This window comes from Cricetulus griseus, chromosome 3 (assembly GCF_003668045.3).
Source record: "Cricetulus griseus strain 17A/GY chromosome 3, alternate assembly CriGri-PICRH-1.0, whole genome shotgun sequence".
Taxonomy (NCBI): domain Eukaryota; kingdom Metazoa; phylum Chordata; class Mammalia; order Rodentia; family Cricetidae; genus Cricetulus; species Cricetulus griseus.
The window spans coordinates 153,122,785-153,145,538 of NC_048596.1; the positions used below are offsets into that span (position 1 = coordinate 153,122,785).

Genomic DNA, 22,754 nt, shown 5'->3' on the forward strand with positions numbered 1-22,754 from the left:
ATTAGTTCTGATTTTTATGAAGAAAGTTCCATTGCCAATAAAATGGAACTGAAAATTTTTCAAATCTGAAGTTACTTTCAAGATTGATTGGCTTTTAGAAGAAATTAAGCATTTGTCAGGCTGGTGTCCTTCTCCCTTTAGGATATAACCTTAACATGATATGAACGGGAAAGTCAGCGCGAACATCTGGGGATGTGGACACACGGTTATTCAAACTCTGGAATGCTTCTTAAATGGCATTAAATGGCTGAACTTTAATATCTAATCGGGATGAAAAGAAAATGGTGAACTGATCAGGAACCAGTGATGACATCTAGTTGTCAAGAATTAGCGTCTGTGTTATTAACAAACTGATGAATGGTATTGATGCTACACTTCTGATGGGCAATCTGATTCAGATTACAGATTATGCCAAATTAATACAAACAAATCCACTCTGAACAGTCCTCTTAAATCAATTATTTAATGAGGAAATAACAAGTTAATGTCTTCATGCCAGTTCTCCAACTTCCTCTGTTTGTACAATGTTATTGAAAACATAATGTTTTCTCTGCCAGCAACTGAATGAAGTTGTGACATCGTTGTGTCTGGACTTCTCAGATACAGGGGGAAAAGACAGTTTTCTAGTTATTTATGTTTGTATATGTGTTTATTGTGTGTGCTTAGATATGTGCATGCAGATGAACTTACCCCACGCATGAACATGTGGGGTCAAAGGCTGATATTAAGTGTCTTTCTCTGATTTTTTTCTTTTTCTTAAGAAAAAACATAGTGTCTTGCATGGAAGCTCAAGCTCACTGTTTGGATACAATGACTGGCCGGCCAGCAAGCCCCTGAGACCTTCCTGTCTCTCCCAAAACACAGACACTCAGCACTAGATTTCCAAGTGCCCGCACCCCATGTAGCTTCTATGTAGGCATTGCGAACTAAAGTGAGGTGTATGCCCTCAAGCAGCAAACGCTTTACCCTCTGAGCCATCTCAAAGACCTCTCGTGTTATGAATTGCTTTTTAAGATTTATTTATTTATTTAGTTAGTTATTTAGTTATTTATTTAGTTATTTATTATGTACACAGTTTTCTGTCTGCATGTATCCCTGCAGGCCAGAAGAGGGCACCAGATCTCATGATAGAAGGTTGTGAGCTACCATGTGGTTGCTGGGAATTGAACTCAGAACCTCTGGAAGAGTAGACAGTGTCTGGAAGAGCAGACAGTGTTCTTAACCTCTGAGCTATCTCTCCAACCCGGGTTATGAATTTTTGAGGGCTTTGAAATTTTAAAATACCTTGTGAGTTAAAGGCTGTTTGGGGATCCCCCCCACCACCATAAGAGCAGAGAAACTAACCACTAGAGTTAAACAATACTGTACATGTAGGATTTTGTGAGACTAAGAACAAATTTCAAGACAACTTAACACTTGGGGTGACCAAAGAAATATCCTTGTTCCAAGTTTCCTTGAATATGAACAAAGTGCAAAATAAGGCCAGGATCCTTTTGGCCAATTTACCACCCAAATGTGCCTTCTGGGCCTAGATGTAGTATGATAACAACATCTTCCAGTCCTAAGCACTATAACACCAAGTTAGTGTTTCTAATTTTAAAATTAAGTAAAAGCAGATGCTGTGTGCCGATTAAATTCTTCCAGCTGCTACTGGACCACTGGCAACCTGACTGTTTAATCTGGAGTCCGCTAACGGTAAAAAGGAAACTTTGTCTGCCAGAATTGTACACCCAAGTTAAACCAGAGAGGCAGAGAGTGGAAACAGCCCATGAAAATGAATAAATTTTAACAAAGCTCTCCAACTGATGATGGGCAAGTTTTCCTATGGTTCATAGCTTGAAAGGTGTTTGCTCATGAAACCCTTGCTTCAGAGACAGCCCAGTAAGCCAAACTGTCCATAATGTGTCAGTTGCTTTTGTTCATCTTAGTTTATACTTCAAAAATGAGCTTTTAAAACAGACAGACTTAAATGAATTCCCAGCATACCTGAGGGCATTGTTAGTGCTGACTAATCAGAGTGAGATATCAAATCAATTCTTATGAGGCAAGGCCAAAATGACTGGTTTGATAGCCAGGCCCTCCAGCCTGATGAGCTATGATCACCCTTCAAAGGCACCCTGCTCTGGGGTTGGGGAGACATGAAATGTCTTACAGGTTGCAAAAAACTGATTGCTGCAAATAATGCAAAAGCGCTTTATCATTCACAGAGTGTCTGGGTAACAAAATCCATTCACTCTGGCTTTCTCCAGTCTGCTATGCCAAGGAACACTGTGTCATCAGCACAGATGGAGCATGGCTCTGGAGAAGAGCCTGGCGAGGACTATAAACAACAAGTCCCTGAGATACAGGCCCTCCCTGGAAAATGACAGTTTGGGAAACGATAAAAATGAGCGAATCCTCATGGTCTTGTCTACCCAAATGTACTGTCAAGATTCTGGACAGGTAATTTGGAAAGCACGAAGATCACAGAGGCCTGACTACCACTCTACTGTGAAAGATCTACCTATGAGCTGTCCTCTTCTGCCTTCGGTGCTTAATAAGGAACAGGGACATGGATAATCTCAGCTGACACAAACACTCAGCCTCTGCTGAAGGGGGACACAACATATCCAAGTAAGCAGTGCAAGGGAGGGATATAGTCCTAAGTATACAATATATAATACTGTAATATTAAATAGCAAAGTAAATGAGCATAAACAGTTAATGCACGGAAAAATGATTAAAGAGGCATACCCATCAACATACTCAGAAGTCTCTGGACCTTTGAACTCACCCCCACAACTCTGTACAATCCTTGGTCATTTATACCTATTGAGAGAGACAAAATGTTAGTGGATTACAAGACCACAGTATTTTAACAGCTGTCAAACCATTACATTAAAAAAAAAAAAACTCTGATAATTTGTAATCGCAGCATTCCTACATGCAGACTGTAAAAATATTTGACAAAACCAAATGTTCATCAAAGTGGTATATCAGCTTTGCATTTGTGAGCTATGACTGGAAAACAGCCTCATAAAGCTGAATTCCACATGGGTAAAAATGCCCAAAGTCAATGCTGAGCAAAAAAGTAACCTGAAATGCAGCCTGGTGCAGCTCCTAGGGATGCACTTCCATGTTTTTCTTTATTGACTTGCTTACATTTTCCTTGGGATGTTTCAGCCCTTTTCTTAACATGAAAATTAACACATACTACATACTATGAAAGTGTTTAGCTGGTTCTTGAAAACCATGCCCTGAATCTGTTTTTAAACAACAATTGTTGCCATATACTCCATCCAAATTAATAAATAATTCAACTTAATGCATTCACTCTCTGTTGAAACCTAAAAACCATGTGTACTTGAGTACAAGAGACAAAGGCAAAAGAAATGTTACCCAAACATAACTTCATGTGTTGAACATGTGTTGAACAAATGTCTTCATGTGGAGTCTCACGTGCATGAAGCAATTGTTAAGTGACACTTCGGAAGTAATCAGGAAGCTATGATGGGTAGCCAGGTTAGGTAAGAAAATGCCCGGTGTGAGTAGCTCGAGTGTGAGTTGCTTTAAGAGGAAATAAAGGATAAGATGGAGCCTTGAAGAGCTCAAGCAACTGTTGAACCAGGATTTAAGAACTGGGAACTCGGAGCTCACTACAGCAATCTTACTACATCTATGCTTGAAATGCTTCCTAATAAATAAGACCCACCAAAATGTGGTTTTGTTCCCTTATTTTCAAAGAGCTATAACTTTCTGACTGTGTGTTGGCTTTCTTTCTGTACTACAAATGTTAAAACTAACAAGAACACACTGACTGCCCAGGAAAAGTCTCTAATCGCCCAACTTTCCAGAACACAAAAACCCAATCACCAAAGGTCATGGGATCTGCCCACAAGGACTATTCTTTTAACTTCCCTGCCTGCAGAGGCAATAAGACTAATACAGAGTCTAAAGTCTAGGTTTGGAGCCACCAAGACACGAGCAAGTCAGGAAACTTCTGGCTTCTGGGTGGTCTGTCTGAGAACTTGGGCAGCATTCTTGGGTTATGCTAGAATGGGAAGGAGATGATGTGAACATGTCCTATAAACCACAGCACACTACGCACACAAACTTGCACCATTCATAGTCAAAATCAGTATTCCTTTGCCGTGTATTCCTCTTTGCTTTGTGTGCATGTAAAGGTTGACATGAAGATGTCTGGGCCTCAACTGCTTCTCTACCCCAGTATTTTCTGAGTTAGGGTTTCTCTCCAAACCTACAGGTCAGTATTATGAACAGACTAGCTGGCCAGAACCAGGAATATGACTGTCTATTTACCGTAGCTCTGTGGTCCTCACACACCATGCTCAGCTTCTCTGTGGGTATGGACGCAGAGGAGCTGAACTCAGGTCCCAGGCCTGCACAGCGAACACTTCAATCACTGAGCCATCACCCCCACACCAGTGGTTTCTCCTCTCTTCCTGGCAATACTGAGCAGTGAATGTAAGCCTTCAAGCATGTTAGGCAAAAGCTATATCAGAGAGTTATATCCCAGCTCTACCTTCCTCATTTTCTAAGGTTCTCAAATAGTGTGTGTGTGTGTGTGTGGTGGGGGAGATGTTACAGAACCAATTGTGAAACATGAACATTTAAATGTTAAACTTTTAATTCCTAACTGTGTTTAACTTTTTCACCTTTATTCTGATTGTTTATGGGTGTTTTGCCTACACATATATGCATACACTACATACTTGCAGTAGCCCAAGAGGTTGGAAAAGGACACCTGAGTTGCAATTGAGCCACCTTGAGAGCACTAGGAATCAAACCCAGGTCTTCTGGGTGAGCAGTCAGTGTCCTTAATCACTAAGCCATCTCTCCATCACTCCTGTGTTTAAACAAAAGGTCTTTAACAGAGGTATTAATTTCAAATCAGTCTATCAAGTGGCCTCGGTCAACCTGGTTTATATCCTTAGAAGAAATGTATTTGGAAACAGACAGTGGCAAAGAGACATAAAAACACAGGAAGAAAAAAGCCACCTACAGGCAAGGAGAACCCCCTCACAAGAAATAAACCATGTTGGTGACTTTATACTGGAGTTCTAGCTCCCGGGGGTGTACAAATCATGTACTTCATGACCCTATGCTGTGGTAGCACAATGCTGGACGTCCCTTCTCTCTCGAGATCTCATTAGAGCCAGGAGGGCAAAACGAGCCCACAGTCTAGACACATTTATCCAGACAGTGACGACCCCAGCAGCAGAGAACCCCCTCCCTAAGGAGGAATAGATACAACTGAGGAGGAAGGGATAGCAGAGCCCTGCTAAGAACTAGAAAAATGCAAAGGAAACAACCAAGAAGCAAGAATAAGAATCAGCTCCCTTCCTACTCCAGAAGGCATGTCCTGAGGGTTTTAAACACCACGGGATTTTGTTCAGCACTACCCGATTTAAGTAGGTTGACCTCAGTGACAGAGTCAAAAGAGCAAGTCATATTCTGCAGTCAAACAAATGCAACCATCTATGAAAAATGCCAGAAATACAGAGATGAAAAGATGTCACCTCGGCAAAGATAATCACTCTGTGCTTGTGATTACTGTCAGATAATTGATCAAGTTCAAATTCATCAACCTGTGAAAACTAGAGTTAATTACTAATACATAATAAAAGGTTCGAAGAGGGATTGGAGCTCAACACCACTTTCCCTTTCCTGTACAAAGGCAGGTTGGATAGGGCATGCTAAATAATCAAATCTTATGGGATTTGCTGCTTCTTCTTTGCCATTCTTAAAGGCTGCGGACTAACCAAACAAGAGCCAGAGTGTGCCTTTCATCTACGAATACATACACTTCCCAGCCACATAGCAATCACAGACATGTGAAGATGTAACCAATACGCCAAAGCTATCAGCCTGTGTAGCACAGCTTCACCAGCTGTCCAAAGGCCCCTCTTTTAATGAGCAGAATCGTTATGCCAATCTTCCAGAGCTAGAATTCTGAGATAAGCCCTGACTTTTCCCTTATTGTTATTGAAGGGACCAGCTCCCCATTTCGGCAGCCATAACAGCCAAACACGTATTTGTCTGACCTTGTCTTAGTTACTAAGGTCAGATACCTGCCCCTTTCGGCAGCCATGACAGTAACATGCTTTTCTGACCTTGCCTTAGTCACTAGAGGTTAGGTGCCTGCCTTGTGGCAAGGAACCAATCAGAAGTTAGCTGGTGGTAGTATGCTTTACAGCTCTGGGTGTGCTTTACGGACAAACACATAGCAACCACCCTGGGAGGGCCTATGGGCCATAACAACCAATTGGCCAATCAACACAGGGCAAGCCCTCCAAGCCTGGAGGCACAACAATTCTGAGCCTGTGTGTACCCCTAGACATTCCCCTTATGCTGCCCTACAAGATCTCTATGCAGCCCCTTCGAGCTGTCTTTGCTGGCCATCCGCCATGGCGGGTGGGTGAAAGACCCGAGCTAACATGGGGTTAGCTCGTTAAACAACAATAAAGCCTCATGCAGTTTGCAGCAAGCTTTCGAATCCGCCTGGTGATTGGGGTGACCGTGGTCCTGGGCTGAGACCTCAGAGGCCTGGGTTTTCCAGGGGTCTAACATTATCTACACCCAACAGGTCAGGGTTTTAATCAAAACAGACAACAGACAATCACAGACAAATACCAACACTCAGACCAACCTTCATGGCTCCATTCAGGCTGGTATCTCAGCTGACAAGAACACTGTCCCGTCACCCCCCGCCCAACCTCACAAACTTAACTCACCTGCCATGATTTACCCACCAAATATGTGCCAATCAGGATTCCAGCTTCCCAAGGCAAGGCAAGGCAAGGAGTAAAACAAGTTCTCCTTCCAGTCAAATCCAGGGAAAAACCAACTTTTCTCATACTATCCCACAGAAATCTGTCCATTTTGTTTTTGTTTTTTAACATAACTCACAATTAATTCCTTCCTAAATTCAATGTTTTAATGGAAGCCTTTAAGGTCCAGCATTCAGAGAGGACTCTATAGCAAGCAGGGGACTTAGGAAATCTGAGGGTGAATGAATTCTCCACACGTTTTTACAAATCAGTTACTTTATTCTTATGCCATTATTCTAATTCTCCTCTCCAACTTCTAACTTCCCCTAGCTTCTTCCTCTGGCTTCTTCTTTTATTCTAAAAACTCTCTTCTTCACAGCAGACTTGAAGCGATAAAGAAATTACAGGAGTACCTCTCATTGGTCAAAGCACATTACTAGAGTAAGTGATAAGGAGCTGAGCCATTGCCATGGCAACACAAGGGTTTCAAGGTTTCAGGAGTGAAACTGTTAACAGACCAGGGTGGGGCACAGTGCCCAGTGACAAACTTTGAAACATAGGCCTGTTGTTAGCAGACTGGCAAGAGAAGACCTGGCATGCTTTCCTTAGGCTGCTTTGTGTAGTAACCTTGGTGGGACATCTGCGACTCTGACCTTTTAAGCTATAAGCTTTAAACCTGGTGTCTACGTACACAAAGCCTTTAGTCTAGTTTGAACTTGCTCTGAGGTAAAAGTGAGTTAATTGTGTGCAGTCTGCCTTAGACTGAGAAGAAATCCGTTATTTGCTGATATTAGCCTGAGTAAAAGGAAGCACACAGTATACAATATACATTCCATGTTATCTTTTAACTTAAAAAAATTTGAAATCCCAAAACACATAGTCTTAGAGATTTTAAACAAATATATTTGAACATGTATTTTACCCTCACACAGCTCATCCCCAATATATAAATTACCTAGGAACTCATTTAACCATGTCTTCTGCTCTGTTTTGATGGCTCCTGGTACATGACCAGTGGGTACAAACTATGTACGTCTTGAAATTAATTTAAGAACTATAAAGACTAGGGCAAAAATGTAAATGAACTGAATATTATAACTATAATTCTTGCTTGATACCTGTTTTGTTATATGTAATTTTACTATTAAAGTTAAAAACCTTCTTTTTTTATTTAGACAGAAAAGGGGAGATGATGTGGGATATCCTTCTGTATGCTGCTAATATGTGTTGATTTTATTTGTTGATGAATAAAGCTATTTTAGCCAGTGGCTAATCAGAGTAAAGCCAGGTGGGAAATCCAAACAGAGAGAGAAGGGAGGGTCGAGAAGCGACACGCAGTCTCTGGGGAGGCAATATGCCAGGGCATCATCACAGCCAGATTAGTAGAAATTGGTTAATTTATAAGAGGGAGCACTAGCTAACTAGTAATAAGCCTAAGCCATTGGCCAAACCATATATATATATATATATATATATATATATATATATTATATGAATAGAATAGGACAAACAAGTAAGTATACAAACTATTGTACATTTTTCAGGACATAAATGCCCACTAGTGCACAATGGTTTTAACAACAACAACAAAAAAATTATAGGCAAAGGTTTCCTTTCCCTTCATCAATAAGACACATGGGCAACCCTCAAGAGGCCAATGGCAGCCTGCAACCGCTGAGAAAAGCAGGTATGCCTGTCTTTCCCAGTCTGCCATGGTCTGTCACAGGGACAACCCATCTTCCACACACACAGAGGGCCCAAGAAGACAGACAAGGCTCCATGCCTCATCTCTCTACAGCTGTTTGATTTCTTCCTGGTAACACAGAGGAAGCTGCTCAGCTAGAGTGCACTCTGCTCCAGGGGACATCCTGAAGCTCCTGACACAGGTTAGGCACACATGTTTGTGCAGATGAAGAAGGAAAAAGGATGCAAAGGAAGGCCACTTGGGACCAAAAGAAGAATCAGATGCAAGAAGAAAAGACTACACAAAGGGGGTTGGCTAAATCATTTGGCCACACAGCAAAGACTGCAGTAGCTATGAATTAAACCCGGTGAAAGATGATGGACAGGGATATACTGGATTCACAATTCACTGGGCTTAGCAGCCTGAGTGAGATCAAGGAGCTATGTCTGGTGAGGGTCTTCTTGCTGTCATCCCAAGGCAGGGGGGCAAGAGTACAAGAAAGAAGAAGAACACAGAGAGAAGAAGAGGGGTAGGGGGGATGAGGTGAATGAACTAATAATGCACTCTACAGAGAGAGGCTTCCACTCATTCATAAGCACAGAGTCTGCCTGACCTAACTGTCTCTCGGCTCCACTGCACTCTAGACTGAGTTTCCAAGCCATGGACCTTGGGAGTCAAATTCAAACCACTGCAAGCTGTGGGTGAGAAGTCAGGAGGGGTGACAAGTAAGGAGGGTGAATAAGAAAAAACAGCAGAGGGGGACGGGAGACAGCAAAAACAAAGGTGGCTTCCTGAATAAAGGAAGCAGACAACCAAATACGGTAAAAGTGAACAGTGAGAGTAACTAGAACAAGCCAGCAGGCTACATATCATCTGATTTCCTGAGAAGAACTGATGACTTACTATTCTCAGGCAAAGAGGTAAAATAACATAAAGATACAGGATGGTCATCTTCCCTCCACCTCACATACTACCATGTAACAAATAAAGCCAGTAAGTCAATGAATAAAATGGGTAATGGACTAAGAACCTGATGGCTGGTAAAAAGAAGCAGGAAAAATCTCATTTTCATATGTGGGTATGTAAAATGGTGTCAGCATCAGGTCTGAAGGGGAGCATAAGCACGCAGATGCAAACAGACAAAGAATTATTTTTTTTAATTTTATAGCTTCACAATTCTACAGAAATAAATGATCAAACTCCATCAGCCTATAAACCAACATTCACTCAGCTCTCATCTAGCAACCCACTGAGCACCTGGTATGCAACAAGGTACATAATAATTGTAGAATGACTTAATCATTCACCTGCATTTGTGTGTGATAACAACAGGGTAGAAGGTCACAAATGTTCATATTCACAGAATTTACATCAGAAGTCTGCAACGTCTCATTTTTTAGTAGGACATGTATGTACATGTATGTGCATACACAAACACAAATGCAGTCTATTTATCATACCAGCACTGCAAAAGCAAATTTCCCCAAGAATCCTATGATGAAAGAAGCATACAATTTCATGCACATGTAAATAATAACCATTATTTTTAGCATATTCTAATTACATAATCAAAAATGCTTAGGTAAGACTTGAAAACAAAAGGAAAAAAGCAGTACACATAAAATCAATAAAAGCCCTGTAAGAAAATCCTCACAGCATGGTCAAAAATGACATGCTATACAGGTAACTTTAAAAAATTATAACCTCACAAATATTATTTCATGTCATCGAACAAAAAATGTAAAATTATGTTCCATATATAGATGCTCGTCCTCAATAAATGTACATGCAAAGGCCAACATGTAGCACACACTTCCCACCCATCTATTTCATAGGGTTGCAGAAAACTAAACAGGCTGGGGCAATAGATGTGCCTATCACAAACTCAGCAATATGTGACATTTTCAGGTTCTGTTAGATTGGTATTAATATCAGATTCATCTTAAATACAAGAACTAAACATGAGTTGCTCTGTTTTAACAGGGCATAGATTCACCACTGTAAATTTCATGTGCTATATTTACTTAATTCTAAAATTTTGGAAGAAGAGCAAGTCATCATTTTAACCCTAGCACATATGAAGAGTGCAAAGAACAATGTAGATGCCACTTCTAAGACTGATGGCAGCTATGTAAGCAAAGCTCATACAGTACTGAAGACCTTGGTACCTCATTATAACAAACCAAAATCCTGGCAATACGAACTTATTAACTTCATTAGGTATAAATCCTTACCAGTTAAAGTTACCTGCAATAACCTGGAAACTTCCCATTCTATCACTTCCTTCCTGTGAGACCTGGCAAGTTGTTCATCTAAAACTGGTGAAATGGGGTTGTTGCAGAAATTGAGTGACATAATACTTGGCAAAACATGAGACAAGCCTCACATATGGAGTTCTACTCAGAAATAAAGAATGAAATTTTGTTATCTTCAAGAAAATGGATGGAGCCAGAGATAATCACAATAAAAGAACCAGACTTAGGAAGACAAGGATCTCCTTTTTCTCTGATGTCAAACTGGAAGGAACAGGAAAACAAAAAGGCCAGCTAAACTGAGAGGGTGCTACTAAGGATGCTGAAAAGGAAAGATGGGTGAGGTTAAGACACAAGAAGGCAGAAGGTGAAACCTGTTGTGGAATATTCCTTTAACTATGCAAAGATGTGTTGCATTTGTTTCTGGGGCATTTGTTTCACTATGTAAAGATGTGTTACATTTGTTTATGTTGGGGAATATTCCTTTAACTATGTAAAGATGTATTGCATTTGTTTCTGGGGCATTTGTTTCACTATGTAAAGATGTGGGCATTTGTTTTACTTGCATGCTTAAAGCACTGATTAATCCAATAAAAATCTGAACGGCCAATAGCTAGGCAACAGAGGGATAGACAGGGCTGGTAGGCAGAGGGAATAAGTAGAAGGAGGAATCTAGGCTCAGAAGAGAAGAGAGAATGAGGGAGAAAAAGAGGGAGACACCAGGGGCCAAACAGACAGACAGACATAAAGCAGAAAAGTGGGACATACAAAATGAAAGAAAGGTAAAAAGCACCAAGGCAAGATGTAGATGAATAGAAACGGGTTAGATTAAGTTAAAAAGAGCCAGGAGACAAGCATAAACTAAGGCCGAGCATTCATAATTAATTCTCTATGTCATGATTTGAGGGCTGGCAGTCCAGGAAGGCTGCTGCAGAGACCTCTTACATTGTTTAACAGACACCAACAGTGAGAGAAGAGTCAGCACTTGTTAAAAGTTTTTCACTGTGCCATAAAATTGAAACCCAATTTTGAAATAGCTAGGTATATTACACATGAAAGGCATACTGTTCACAGCCCATGTTTATGAAATACAGCAAGCACATGCCAAGAAGAGAGTCAACACTTACTCAACACGAGTGCCTCCGAGCTAGGATGGTTCAGTGGTTAAAGGCACTTGCCACTAACCCTAACAACCCAAGTTTAGTAGCCAGACTCCACATGGAGATATGACACAACTCACAAGTTGTCCTGTGACCTCCATGTACACACATGGACATGTGTGTGCAGACAGAAGATAAATGAATAGGTGTAAAAAAGAAAACATAGGTTTGCTGCTCACCAATAACATTTCCAACTCCTTCCCTTACATGCTAACTATAAAAGATAGAAAAACATTGAAGACAAGACTTGTGGAGATGGTTCAGTAAGTAAAACACTTACGGTGTAAACATGAGGACCTGAGTTCAGATTCCCCACTACCCACATAAAGCCAAACATGGCCAGCAACCAACGTTCACCGGAAATCTCCCTGCAGGCTCTCTTCTTGGTGTCTTGCTGTCACTTCATTAAGTACCTTCATGTTCTCATTTTTAAAATACATGTATTCTTTGAGAATTTCATACATGTATACAATGTATTTGGATCACATCCATACACACCCCACACCTCACAGGTCTGCTCTCCAACCCCTTACACCTCTCCCCACCCAAATCCCTTTTTTCTTCCTTTTTAATAGACCACAGAGTACATTTCTGCCATCCTTGTAGGCATGGGTATGGGGACCTCACTGGCATATGCTCTTTCTGTGTCTGGTCTGAGAACACAGGCCTTTAGAAATGCCTTCCCGGAATTCTTCACTCAAACAAACCAGTAACTGAAAGAGGAAAGGAGGAAAGAGGCGGTGCAGCGTATGACAAGGACTATGGCTTCTGAGCATGGCCAACATGCCACTCCTATTTCCCAATGTAGCACAAGATGAAAGCGGCACAAGGCAAACATTCCACGCCAGATCTAAGCCACTATTTTTGCACATACAGCAAAGCTTAGGACTCCAAAGACACACCTAGTCTTGCTAAGACTCATCCCCGCTAATGTGAGCCTCAAATACAGCAGGCAGTTGGTTTATTAGAAGGCAGATCAAATGAACTACACACCAACACATCTGCCCTTACTTCCTGTTCATACCAAACATGGTCTCCATTTTGCTGCAGACAGCCCTGAGATTCACTGCTATATCGTGTACAACATCCAAGCCAGCAAGCAGGAGAAATGCTTGGAAGGAGAGACCAAAGCAAACTTCAGGGGAACAGAGACAGGCTCCTAGAGTTCAAACTCTCCCAAAAGTCTAATACCTGCCTGTCCCAGGATCTCAGGGGCACCAGCTATGTCTGTGTTTGGTCTTCAGTCTCTCCTCATGGTTTGATTCCCGATAAAAGGAACATGTCATACAGTGTTCCCAGTACAAGCTGTGTGATTGTGACAGGCTTACTCTCACTTGTTCTGAACCAAGCCTATTAAATGATGTATTTGCTTAACCACCTACTGGGTTGTCTGGAGACTGAGAGTACCTGTAGCACTCTAAAGGTATCAACTATCTGTTCAAATTTTAGATAGTGTCTAAAGCAAATCCCATGCTGACATTGTATCTGCCAGAAGGGGCCTCCTAAGGTGTTACAGAGATAGATGCTCAGGCACAGGCCAGGTCTTTCCTCTGCTGCTAGTCCCTCTGCTAGGTCCATGCAGGAGCATGTACTGGGAGGCAGGTGACACTCTGGGATGAATTATTGCAAGTGTAGATGAGCAGATCAAGGGTGTGCTGTCCTCACTTCCAGTTTGTCCCCAAACTTACATATTCCCTCCCCTCTTCTTTCCCCCAATGTCCACATCTTCTAACTTGTTCCATTCTTCAAACGTTTGTGTCTCACACATTCCTTTATCCCTAAGCCCCTCAGATGAGCCTGTGGAGCCTCCAACTCCCTGCACTCACTGTGGTGGAGAGCTAACACCTAAGCAGCTCACCTGGCTGTGTGGCCCAGCCTGCAGCTTTCCACCTCAGAAATCTCCACAAAAAAATCGCATGCACCCCTCCACTTGAGTTCCTTGAGGGAGGGTACCATCACACAAGGTGCTCATGAGAAAACCTATTAAGACAACCCCCTGACCACTTCTGGATTATAGGTAGGAGAATGTTGTTTCTTGTTGTCTACGTAAGTTTTCTGGAGTGACCCAGTTGGTGATGGATCTCCCCTATGGACCCTATCATACCGTACTCCCCTTTTTTTGTGGAGTGACCAGTTGCCATGGATCTCCCCTGTGGATTCCATCATACTGCACTCCCCGACCTTTTTAACTGTCCTTTTTTGAGAAGGTGGACAGTGCTGCAGATTGAATGAGGGGGCCTTCCTTGTACATGCTAATTAAGTGTTCTACCACTTATCTATGTCCTCATCCTACCTTAGACTACGTATGCTTCCTTCATTTTTATTCCTGTCAGCCCCCCAACACAGGGACCCATGTGGATTCTATGCTTGCCCTCATTATTCCCCTGGCCATGGGTTTCTTTGTTCCCTCAAACTTTACCTGTATAATGTCTTCCTTCTCCCCTCTGAACTCCAAAAGACTTCCTATAGACAAGTCACATGAACCTTGGATTCAGAAAATGTAAAAGCAAACTATATTCCTCTCAAACCCACTACTCACCATGCATTCTTTTTTTTTAAGATTTTATTTATTTATTATGTATACAACATTCTGTTTTCATGTATATCTGCACACCAGAAGAGGGCAGCAGATCTCATTACAGATGGTTGTAAGCCACCATGTGGTTGCTGGGAATTGAACTCAGGACCTCTGGAAGAGCAGTCAGTGCTCTTAACCTCTGAGCTATCTTTCCAGCCCCCTTACCATGCATTCTTTGCCTGAGATAAATGTGCTATGCACTGTGGCTTGGGGAGCTTAGTCAGTTTCTACTTTCCCTTTCCTTTCCTTCCTGTAGCCAATGGTCTGTTTTCCTGTCAAGCGTTCCTCTTATCCATCCCCTCTTGCCTTCTTTCCACTGCCAATATCAACTTTTAACTGTTACAGGAAAATACAAAAACTGTGCAACGCTTTGAGTATACCAGCACATACCTACAATATGGTATTTCTATCAGGTTAACCATGCTCGTCTCTTGCAGCATTCAGGGTGAAAACATTCAGGTTCTTCCCTTCTGGCTTTCTGGAATGCACAATTTTCTAGTGCTCTCTGCAATCACTCTACTATACAACAGCAGCACACCAGCAGTTCTCATTCTAGTTTACTGTAACCTGCCCCCTGTCCAATCTCTCCTCCACCTCCCACCCTCCCTCTCCCCCTGGCCTATAGTAGCCACCATTCTACTCCCAACTTCTGTGACAGCCACTTTCTCAGTACATCTACATGGGTGAGATCACAGAGATGCAGTCCAGTGCACATCTGGTTTATTCCATTCATCTAGTAATCGTCAGTGATGCTGCAAGCAACAAGACGGCACTTTTGTGACAGACACTACATTTTCTTTATCCATTCATCAGCTGGACACTTAGCTTGCTCCCATTTCTTAGCTATTGTACATAATTCTGCAGTAAACAAAAATGCAGGTGTTTACTTGACATGTTGGCTTCATTTCTGCTGGCTGTACAATCAGGAGTGTGACTAGTGGATCACACAACAGTTCTATGTTCAATTTTCAAGGCATCTCCATGTTGTAATACCCTAGTTTAAATCACCATCACCTGTTATGTAAATTACATCCAAAGTCCTAACAGCCACTCTGCTTTCCATCTTTTACCATCCAGTCTACTCTCAACACACCGCTATTCTCACCTGTCAATAGCTCACACGGCCTGTGGAGCTGCAAGCCGCACCCCGCAGCAACCAAGATCTGCCACAAGGCATTCAACTCCTACAAAGCATCTTCTCACACAAACCAACCACCAACACCCAGCAAAACCTTGCCCTAGCATATTCTGCTCCAATACATCCCTCTGGAGCATACAGTAGGTTACTTACAGCCTTAGAAACAGAGTCCCCTTCCTTTTTTTAATAAGGAAAGGGCTTGCTTGCTATTACAAAAGATTTGAGTTTCTAATTGTACAGGTTTTCTCCACAGTACAGCCTGCTCTTACCATAACAGGCGGGTGTGTGTCACCTCTGCAGTGTGAGCAGGTGCATGTCTGTCACCTTTGGGGTTCGGGCAGGTGTCATCTTTGTGCTGTGGGCAAGTGTATGCTGTCAACCCTTTGTAGTGTTCTTGGTAACTGAGAGTAAAAGAAGCAAACAAAGTGCAGGGCTCTAGCTACCAAGACTCACATGTGGACCATTGTCTCTATTTCAAGAATCTTTTCCTTCTACCAATCTCCAAGAATTTGCAAAGGATCACTCATAACAGGAATGTGGCATAAACTCAAGAACATCTATGACAGTTAACACTGTCTACTGGACAAGATCTAGAATAACCCACAGAACATGCCTCTCTCTCATCACATCTATGAGGGAATCTCTGTGATACCTTAGATGCGGGGCAGGCCTGTGAGCGATATTCTTGAGTAGGTTAACTGAAATATGAAGACAGACCCAACTATGGGTGGCATCCTTCCATGGGCTTGGGTTCCCAAACCACGAGTGGGAGAAAGCTGGCTTGAGTACAAGCATTCGTCCTTCTATTACTTGACTGTGGAGATCACATGAACAGCTGCTTCAAGCTCTGGCTGCCTTGACTTCCTCACCATGATGAACTGTATCTTGTACTGTGAAACAGAATAAAGCTTTTCTTCTATGGGCTGTTATTTATTAACTGACTTAGAATTAGGCTGAAATTCATCTAAGGCACTGTCTCTCTGACACTGTATCCTCCAGTGTCCTTCCTACAGAAAATGACCCAAGAACTACTGACTAAAGTCCACTGTCTCATGTGTGGCCAGGAAAGTATAAGTATTAAAGTCAGCAGAGACAGATGGGGCAGTCAAACGAAAGTGTCCTCAAACTCATCACTGATATGCACAACTCAAATTTAAATAATGGAAACTTTTGACTCATACAAGTTAGAAAAGAGCCTCAGACACAAGGTGGAAGTTGGCTCCTGATTTCCCGAAGTCTCATGTCCTTTCTTCCCCCATGCAGATATAAAATCATCTGAAAATGTTCAGCCTTGTCTTGATGCTGCCATCTGTCCCCGCCTTAGAGCAGCCATGGTACCAGGTACTGATCAATTCCAGGCAACCAGCATCACTCTCACCCTCATTTCCCTTTCTGTGAATGTTCTAAACCTGAGATGATGTTCTAGCCATGGTGTTCCTTTGAACGCCTTCCTTTCTTTATCATTTGTCTTGTTTGGTGCTCTGTTGCTCAAGTGACCACATCACAATGAGGAACAGAAAAGGTACAAGCTAACTCAGCTAGCCCTGCTGCTTGTCATGAAAGTCACACAAAATGACTAGACCACATGAATGTAGGGGAGCTGTCCCCCACGTAAACTGCCAAGATGGGAAAGAAGTATGCCTTAAAGTTCATCACTGTTCCTAAGCCTCAAACTAACGGCACTTCATAATTACCTCTATGTTAGTCAGGAGCACTCAGCATGTACCATTACCACAACAATGGTGGATAGGAGACACGGGCAACAGCCTCCTTCACAGGTAAAAGGGAGATGAAGAAGTGGGTGTACTGACACTGCTCAAGCTGAGATGCCAATAAGGCCTGGCTTTGGAGCCCCATGATCATCCACTGCACTAAGAAAATGAAGGACACTTAGATAAAATATCACAACCCAGACTTTGGTGTAAACACACAAAACCAAGTCAGCTAACCTGGAGCAAGGAACTTTACCAACAGAATTCCACCAAGCTTACAAGTCTTCTGTCTAAACATACATACGGCATGACTTGAAAATATGCCACTGTTGTTTTCTTGACTCTGCAACGTCCAACCCCAAATATACCCAGAAGCTAAATCACTCACATAATTACTAGACAAAGTTTGCACCTATTACAAGGGTTTAAGGGCTAAGAAGGAGGAATGGGAACAAAACTAAAGATAAACAAAAGACGAAAGAAAGCTGGAGAATTTTTGGCTGCGAAAAGAAGCCATTGTACAAGAAAAGAATTAACAGCATCAACCTTCAATTTCATGGACATGAGGTAAGCAGGGACATGGGCCATTCCATACTTTTGCGGTGTATTTACCCATACTAGTTTAACTCAATTATTCATTTAAAGCTAATAGATTTTCAGAGTGAGTTTTCTAAAAAATGAGTAAGTCGACTAATTGGGGGAATGAATATTCAGCCCTAACTTGCCTGGTTGCAGTATTTCCATCTTGCATTTGCATTTCTGCAGATACCACACGGCTTTCCAGCTCCCTCCCACATGAGACTGTCCTCTGCTTCCACCCACACTCACCTCACACCCATACTGACTAAAAAAGAGACAGCAAGTGAGAGAAGCCAGTCTCCTTGTATAAGTTTTCTGAGGACAGCTGTTCTTTATTTTCTTCATTTTGCTTGGAATTTGCCCTTGGTGACTTAAGATTAATGTGCAATCTCGGTAAAATATGCTGCCACTTCACTTGGGTACCTTCCCATCCAAACCCATCTCCAGAGATTAATAGTGAAACTGTACATTATCTTTGGCCACAGCTCATCATCAGCCCCCAACAGCCAAAGCACTCTATGGGAACAGCACAATCATCAGCCAGTGTCAGGAAAATTCCCCAGAAATCTAAAACTTTGCTGTTCAAAGGAAGAGAAATTGCTTTACATGTGACAAATGAAGGTCTGTCATGACTTATCCACCCCATGAATTCACAGCCTGTTACAATGCTGAATTTGATAACTGACAGCTTGCCTAGACCAACATTTTAATGCCATGCTCTAAAAAATTAAAGTGAATATTCAAATTATGCACATATGGAAGACTTTTAAGAGAAACTTCATAAACAAAAGTGAAATACAAATTTAGTTTTAACATAATGACTATTTAAAAAAACAGTAACTAAGATGTTTTTAAGCAACAGAATTACTGTCTTTGCTTACAATACCATACATATACCTCAAAATTGTGTGTTCTGCAGGCCCATCAAGGAAAAAAAAAAAACAACAACAACAAACCCCAACAAACTTGGCATGCTTCCTTTCTAGGAAGAGGAGTTATTTACTTGAGGAAATTATATAATCATACTTCCTGCTCTGAAATCACTACTCTCCTCTGTATGCAATATAATCCCTCTTTCTCTGTGTTATTACCCATAATCCAGAAAGATGCTGGCATAAGCAATCTAACAGGGTGAAGCTCCTATATGTTACATGAAAATATTAATTCTAACCACATAATGAAAGACAAACCCTTCCAATAATTTTATAGCCTGCAATCTGTCAATGTGCCAATCTGGCATGTCGGCCTTATCTCTTAAATGTCCACACCAAAGTGATTGCTTATAGAAGGTTGACTACACACATAAGGCACTAGGTGCTAATAGAAATAAACACACAAGGAATAAGGAAGACATTTTCTCCATTCCAAGTAAATATTAGATTTTCAGAAACAGTAAACACAGGAAATGTAATTAGCAAAGCCAGGGCATGAGCAACAGAGGAGAGGCACTAATGTCTTGGGATAAAAACAACTCAGAGAAAGATGTAGAAGCTGGAGGCCAGCACAGTGTCTCCTAAAGCTAGCTCTTCTCCATAAAGCAGCTGTGTGAAATCACACAAATTCTTCATGGAAGCTAAGGAGCCTTCCAAAGCACCGATTTGTACCTCACAGGAGCTTAGATCTCACGGCTTCCTGTCACTTGGAGGCAAGGTAAATCCTTCCAAAGGGACCTGAGTGCCCGCTCCCCACATTCCTCCCCTGCCTTTCCGGCTCACCTGGTGGCTAGGTCTCACCTTTAGTCACACACCAACACCTTCACTCTTACTTCTAGGCCAAATCCCTCCCTTCTGAGCCCCTATCAGTGGGAACCCGGACAACTCCTCTTTCCCTGTAGATTCAGATCAATAGTTGGAGCCACTTAAGACTTTCAAGTCTTGGCAGAAGAACCTGGAGTTTGTTTCTGCAATGCTGAGAGTTAAGAATGCGGGATTCTCGGAGTCAGTACTACATGAATTTCACATTGTGAAATAAGCAAGAGTCTTGGGAGGCCAGAAGCAGAATGCTACAGTTTGGACCTTAACTGGCTTCCAAGGGCCCATGTATTGGAATCAAGGAGTCTAGGAAACAAGGCTTGGTAAAGGGGCCTTAGGTCACTTCCAGTGATTCCTTCACTCCACAATCTGGGCGTGCTGTGCTGCTGCCTCACCACAGGTCCAAAGCAACTAGAGCAACTGATCACGAGACGGAACCTTCAAACTAAGAGCCAAAAATCATCTTTTTTAAAAGTCTCTCTTTAGGAATCAGGCCCTCCAGGAAGCCATGAATCAGGATGCTTCGGAGTAGCAAAGGAGAATGCTAAGCCATCATCTTTCTCCAGACGTGCAGGCAGAGTAGCACTCCATCCCAAGAGCCACACTACAGCTGCACAGTAAAGATAAAGGACAAGCTACCACATGGGGCTATGGAAAGTAGGTGTCACTTAAGACGCCACAGGTAGGAGGAACCAAAGCAAAGCTTGGGATATGAATGAACAAGAACTAGACAAATGTTCCTGAGTCCCCTGGGGCTCTTGACTACAAAGCACCTGACACTATTCTCTTGGCTGAACACACTGAAATTCAGCCACATTTAGAAGTTTGGTGATGAAGACGTTCCTCTACATCCATATTCACTCTCCTAAAATCTCCAAAGCTCCATGTACCCCATGAGTAGGTTTCACAATCAGAAACCTCCCATGGCCACTCTTGTCCCTTGATAGCAAAGGAGAATCACCCTCTAATCACACGGCTGTTCTACACGAGTACAGGAGTCCAGTTGCACTAGAGGACCGACAATGGTCCTTCACAGATCTGCCTTGAACCGAAGAATCTATAGTCACAAAGAACACCAGGGAATCCTAGAATATAAGATCAGGTCTGTTACATATGTTGGTGTGGCTCTTATCATCTTTACTCCCCAAACAAATTCCTTGCAGAAACTTTGGTGACAACCAAGCACTAACTGGCCAACAGGACTCTGGCGATGGCACTCAGGTGGTTCTGAGCTACTTGCACCACTCCAAATTTACTGCCCCAACCCGGCCACCATCCTTAGGGAGTACTGCACCCTGGTGCATTCCACACACAGCCACCTCTCTTCTGCTTGTAAGCCTGATTACTCTTTAGGATGCCCCTAGTCTTGAACCAGCACCTCCATCATTAAGAGCAAAGGCTGTAAATGCAGGCTTTTTACTGTTTCCTTGTGTTTCCAGCCAAGTTTGAATCATGCATCTGTGCTGACAATTCTTGGGATGCCAAGCTATGACACTCAGCCTTTAAATCTTAAAAGCTTGTCCCTAAACCAGTCTTCATTAAATGTGGAGTCTTTCCTAGCCCATCATCATAAGATTCTCTTGATGTGCAAACTCGCCACATTTTTACGTTATCACTCGGAGTAATTCAACTACTTACAAATCTTTCTGCTCTGTCTACTATTATTAGATTAAGGGTTACATGGATCCAACTTTCAATACCTATTCCAAAGGCCTTCGGCAAACCTCTGCAAACCTTCAGATTGCTCAATAAATACTGGTTAGCAGCCTGGCTTCCAACTGGCATTAGGGTTATCTGTTACTAAGAACACTGTGCTGTTTTCTTCAGAACTTTTCTGTCTTATCTGGGTTTAAGTTGGATTTTTTTTTTTTTAAAGAAAAGAAGTGAGGGAAAAAATTTCCATGTAGCAGACAATAACAATACTGATGGTAACAACAGTAAATTCCATTTCTCCAATACAAACATTGATTTTACTAGAACAATACTACCCAAACTTTGTTACTGAACATTATAATCGTGTGGAGAGCTTTTAAAATGGCCAGTTCCTGGTTCACGCCATTAGCAATTAAGTCAGACTACATACAAGAGCCCTGATCAGTATTTTTAAAGGTTCAATGTGATGAATATGCAGCAGAATTTTGCAACAAGTGTTTGATGAAATTCTTCAACTTGGAACACACAAGTCATAAATTTCTCATGATGAAACTGAATGGATGAAGAGATTGGCCTCCCATGCCTGGTATAATTTTATTAGCAAACTATGTGTGGTTTGACTGACTCTGAGATGGTAGCAAAACTCCTAAACAGTCCCACCCAGCCCAAGATATGCTAGTATCTATATTATTTACTTTCTGATAAATGATTCATCTAAAATAATGTTACTCAAAAAAAAAAAATGTTACCCTCTTCTTGGTGTGCTGATGAGAACAGCACAAACCTAACATCTGTCTGATCTTGGTCTAACTAGGACTTGAATTTAAAAAAAAAAAAAAAAAAGGAAGAAGAAGAAAAAGAAGGAGGAAAAGAAGGAGGAGAAAGAGAAGGAGATGAAGAAGAAGAAGAAGAAGAAGAAGAAGAAGAAGAAGAAGAAGAAGAAGAAGAAGAAGAAGAAGAAGAAGAAGAAGAAGTTGTTCAGTATCCAGAGAGCTCGAAGAACTTCAAAACTGTATGTTAAATAAAGATAGATTCCAGAAGACTAGAAACTGCATGTAGGACTCCATTGAGTAAACATTTAACAGTTCCCTACAACAACTAAAGTGACAAAAACCAGGTCAGTTGAAGCTGAAGACCAACGTGAGAATGGAAAGTGACTGCAAAGGGACAGAAAGGAACATGGAGGAAATAAAAAATCTATGGCTATGACAGTAGTAGCAACACAACTCAACAGAATGACATTCAAAACTTCTTGGTTCCAAACCCCACCCCTAATTGAACAGTTATGGACAGGTGGCTTCTGGAGACTGTCAGTTTGCTTTTAGACTTTCTCCCTGTTTGGTCCACCACACTCCAGTTTGATTTCTGTCCTAGTCGGGGTTACTATTGCTGCAATGAAACACCATGACCAAAAGCAAGTTGGGGAGGAAAGCGCTTATTAGCTTAAGCTTCAAAATCACTGTTCATCACTGAAGGA

At 41.9% G+C, this 22,754-nt stretch overlaps 1 protein-coding gene across 4 annotated transcripts in view; it reads right to left on the reverse strand.

Moving 5' to 3' along the window:
• The window catches only part of Arhgap10 (Rho GTPase activating protein 10), a 272,186-nt gene that overhangs the window by 104,573 nt on the left and 144,859 nt on the right, over nt 1-22,754 (reverse strand). For 3 of the 4 annotated variants that reach the window (XM_027410551.1, XM_027410548.1, XM_027410552.1), the window contains one exon: nt 2,734-2,808. The exons of the other annotated variant lie outside the window; for it this stretch is intronic. In XM_027410551.1, the coding sequence (XP_027266352.1) occupies nt 2,734-2,808 (75 nt within the window). The remainder of the gene's footprint in view (nt 1-2,733; nt 2,809-22,754) is intronic. 4 annotated transcript variants of the gene reach the window in all.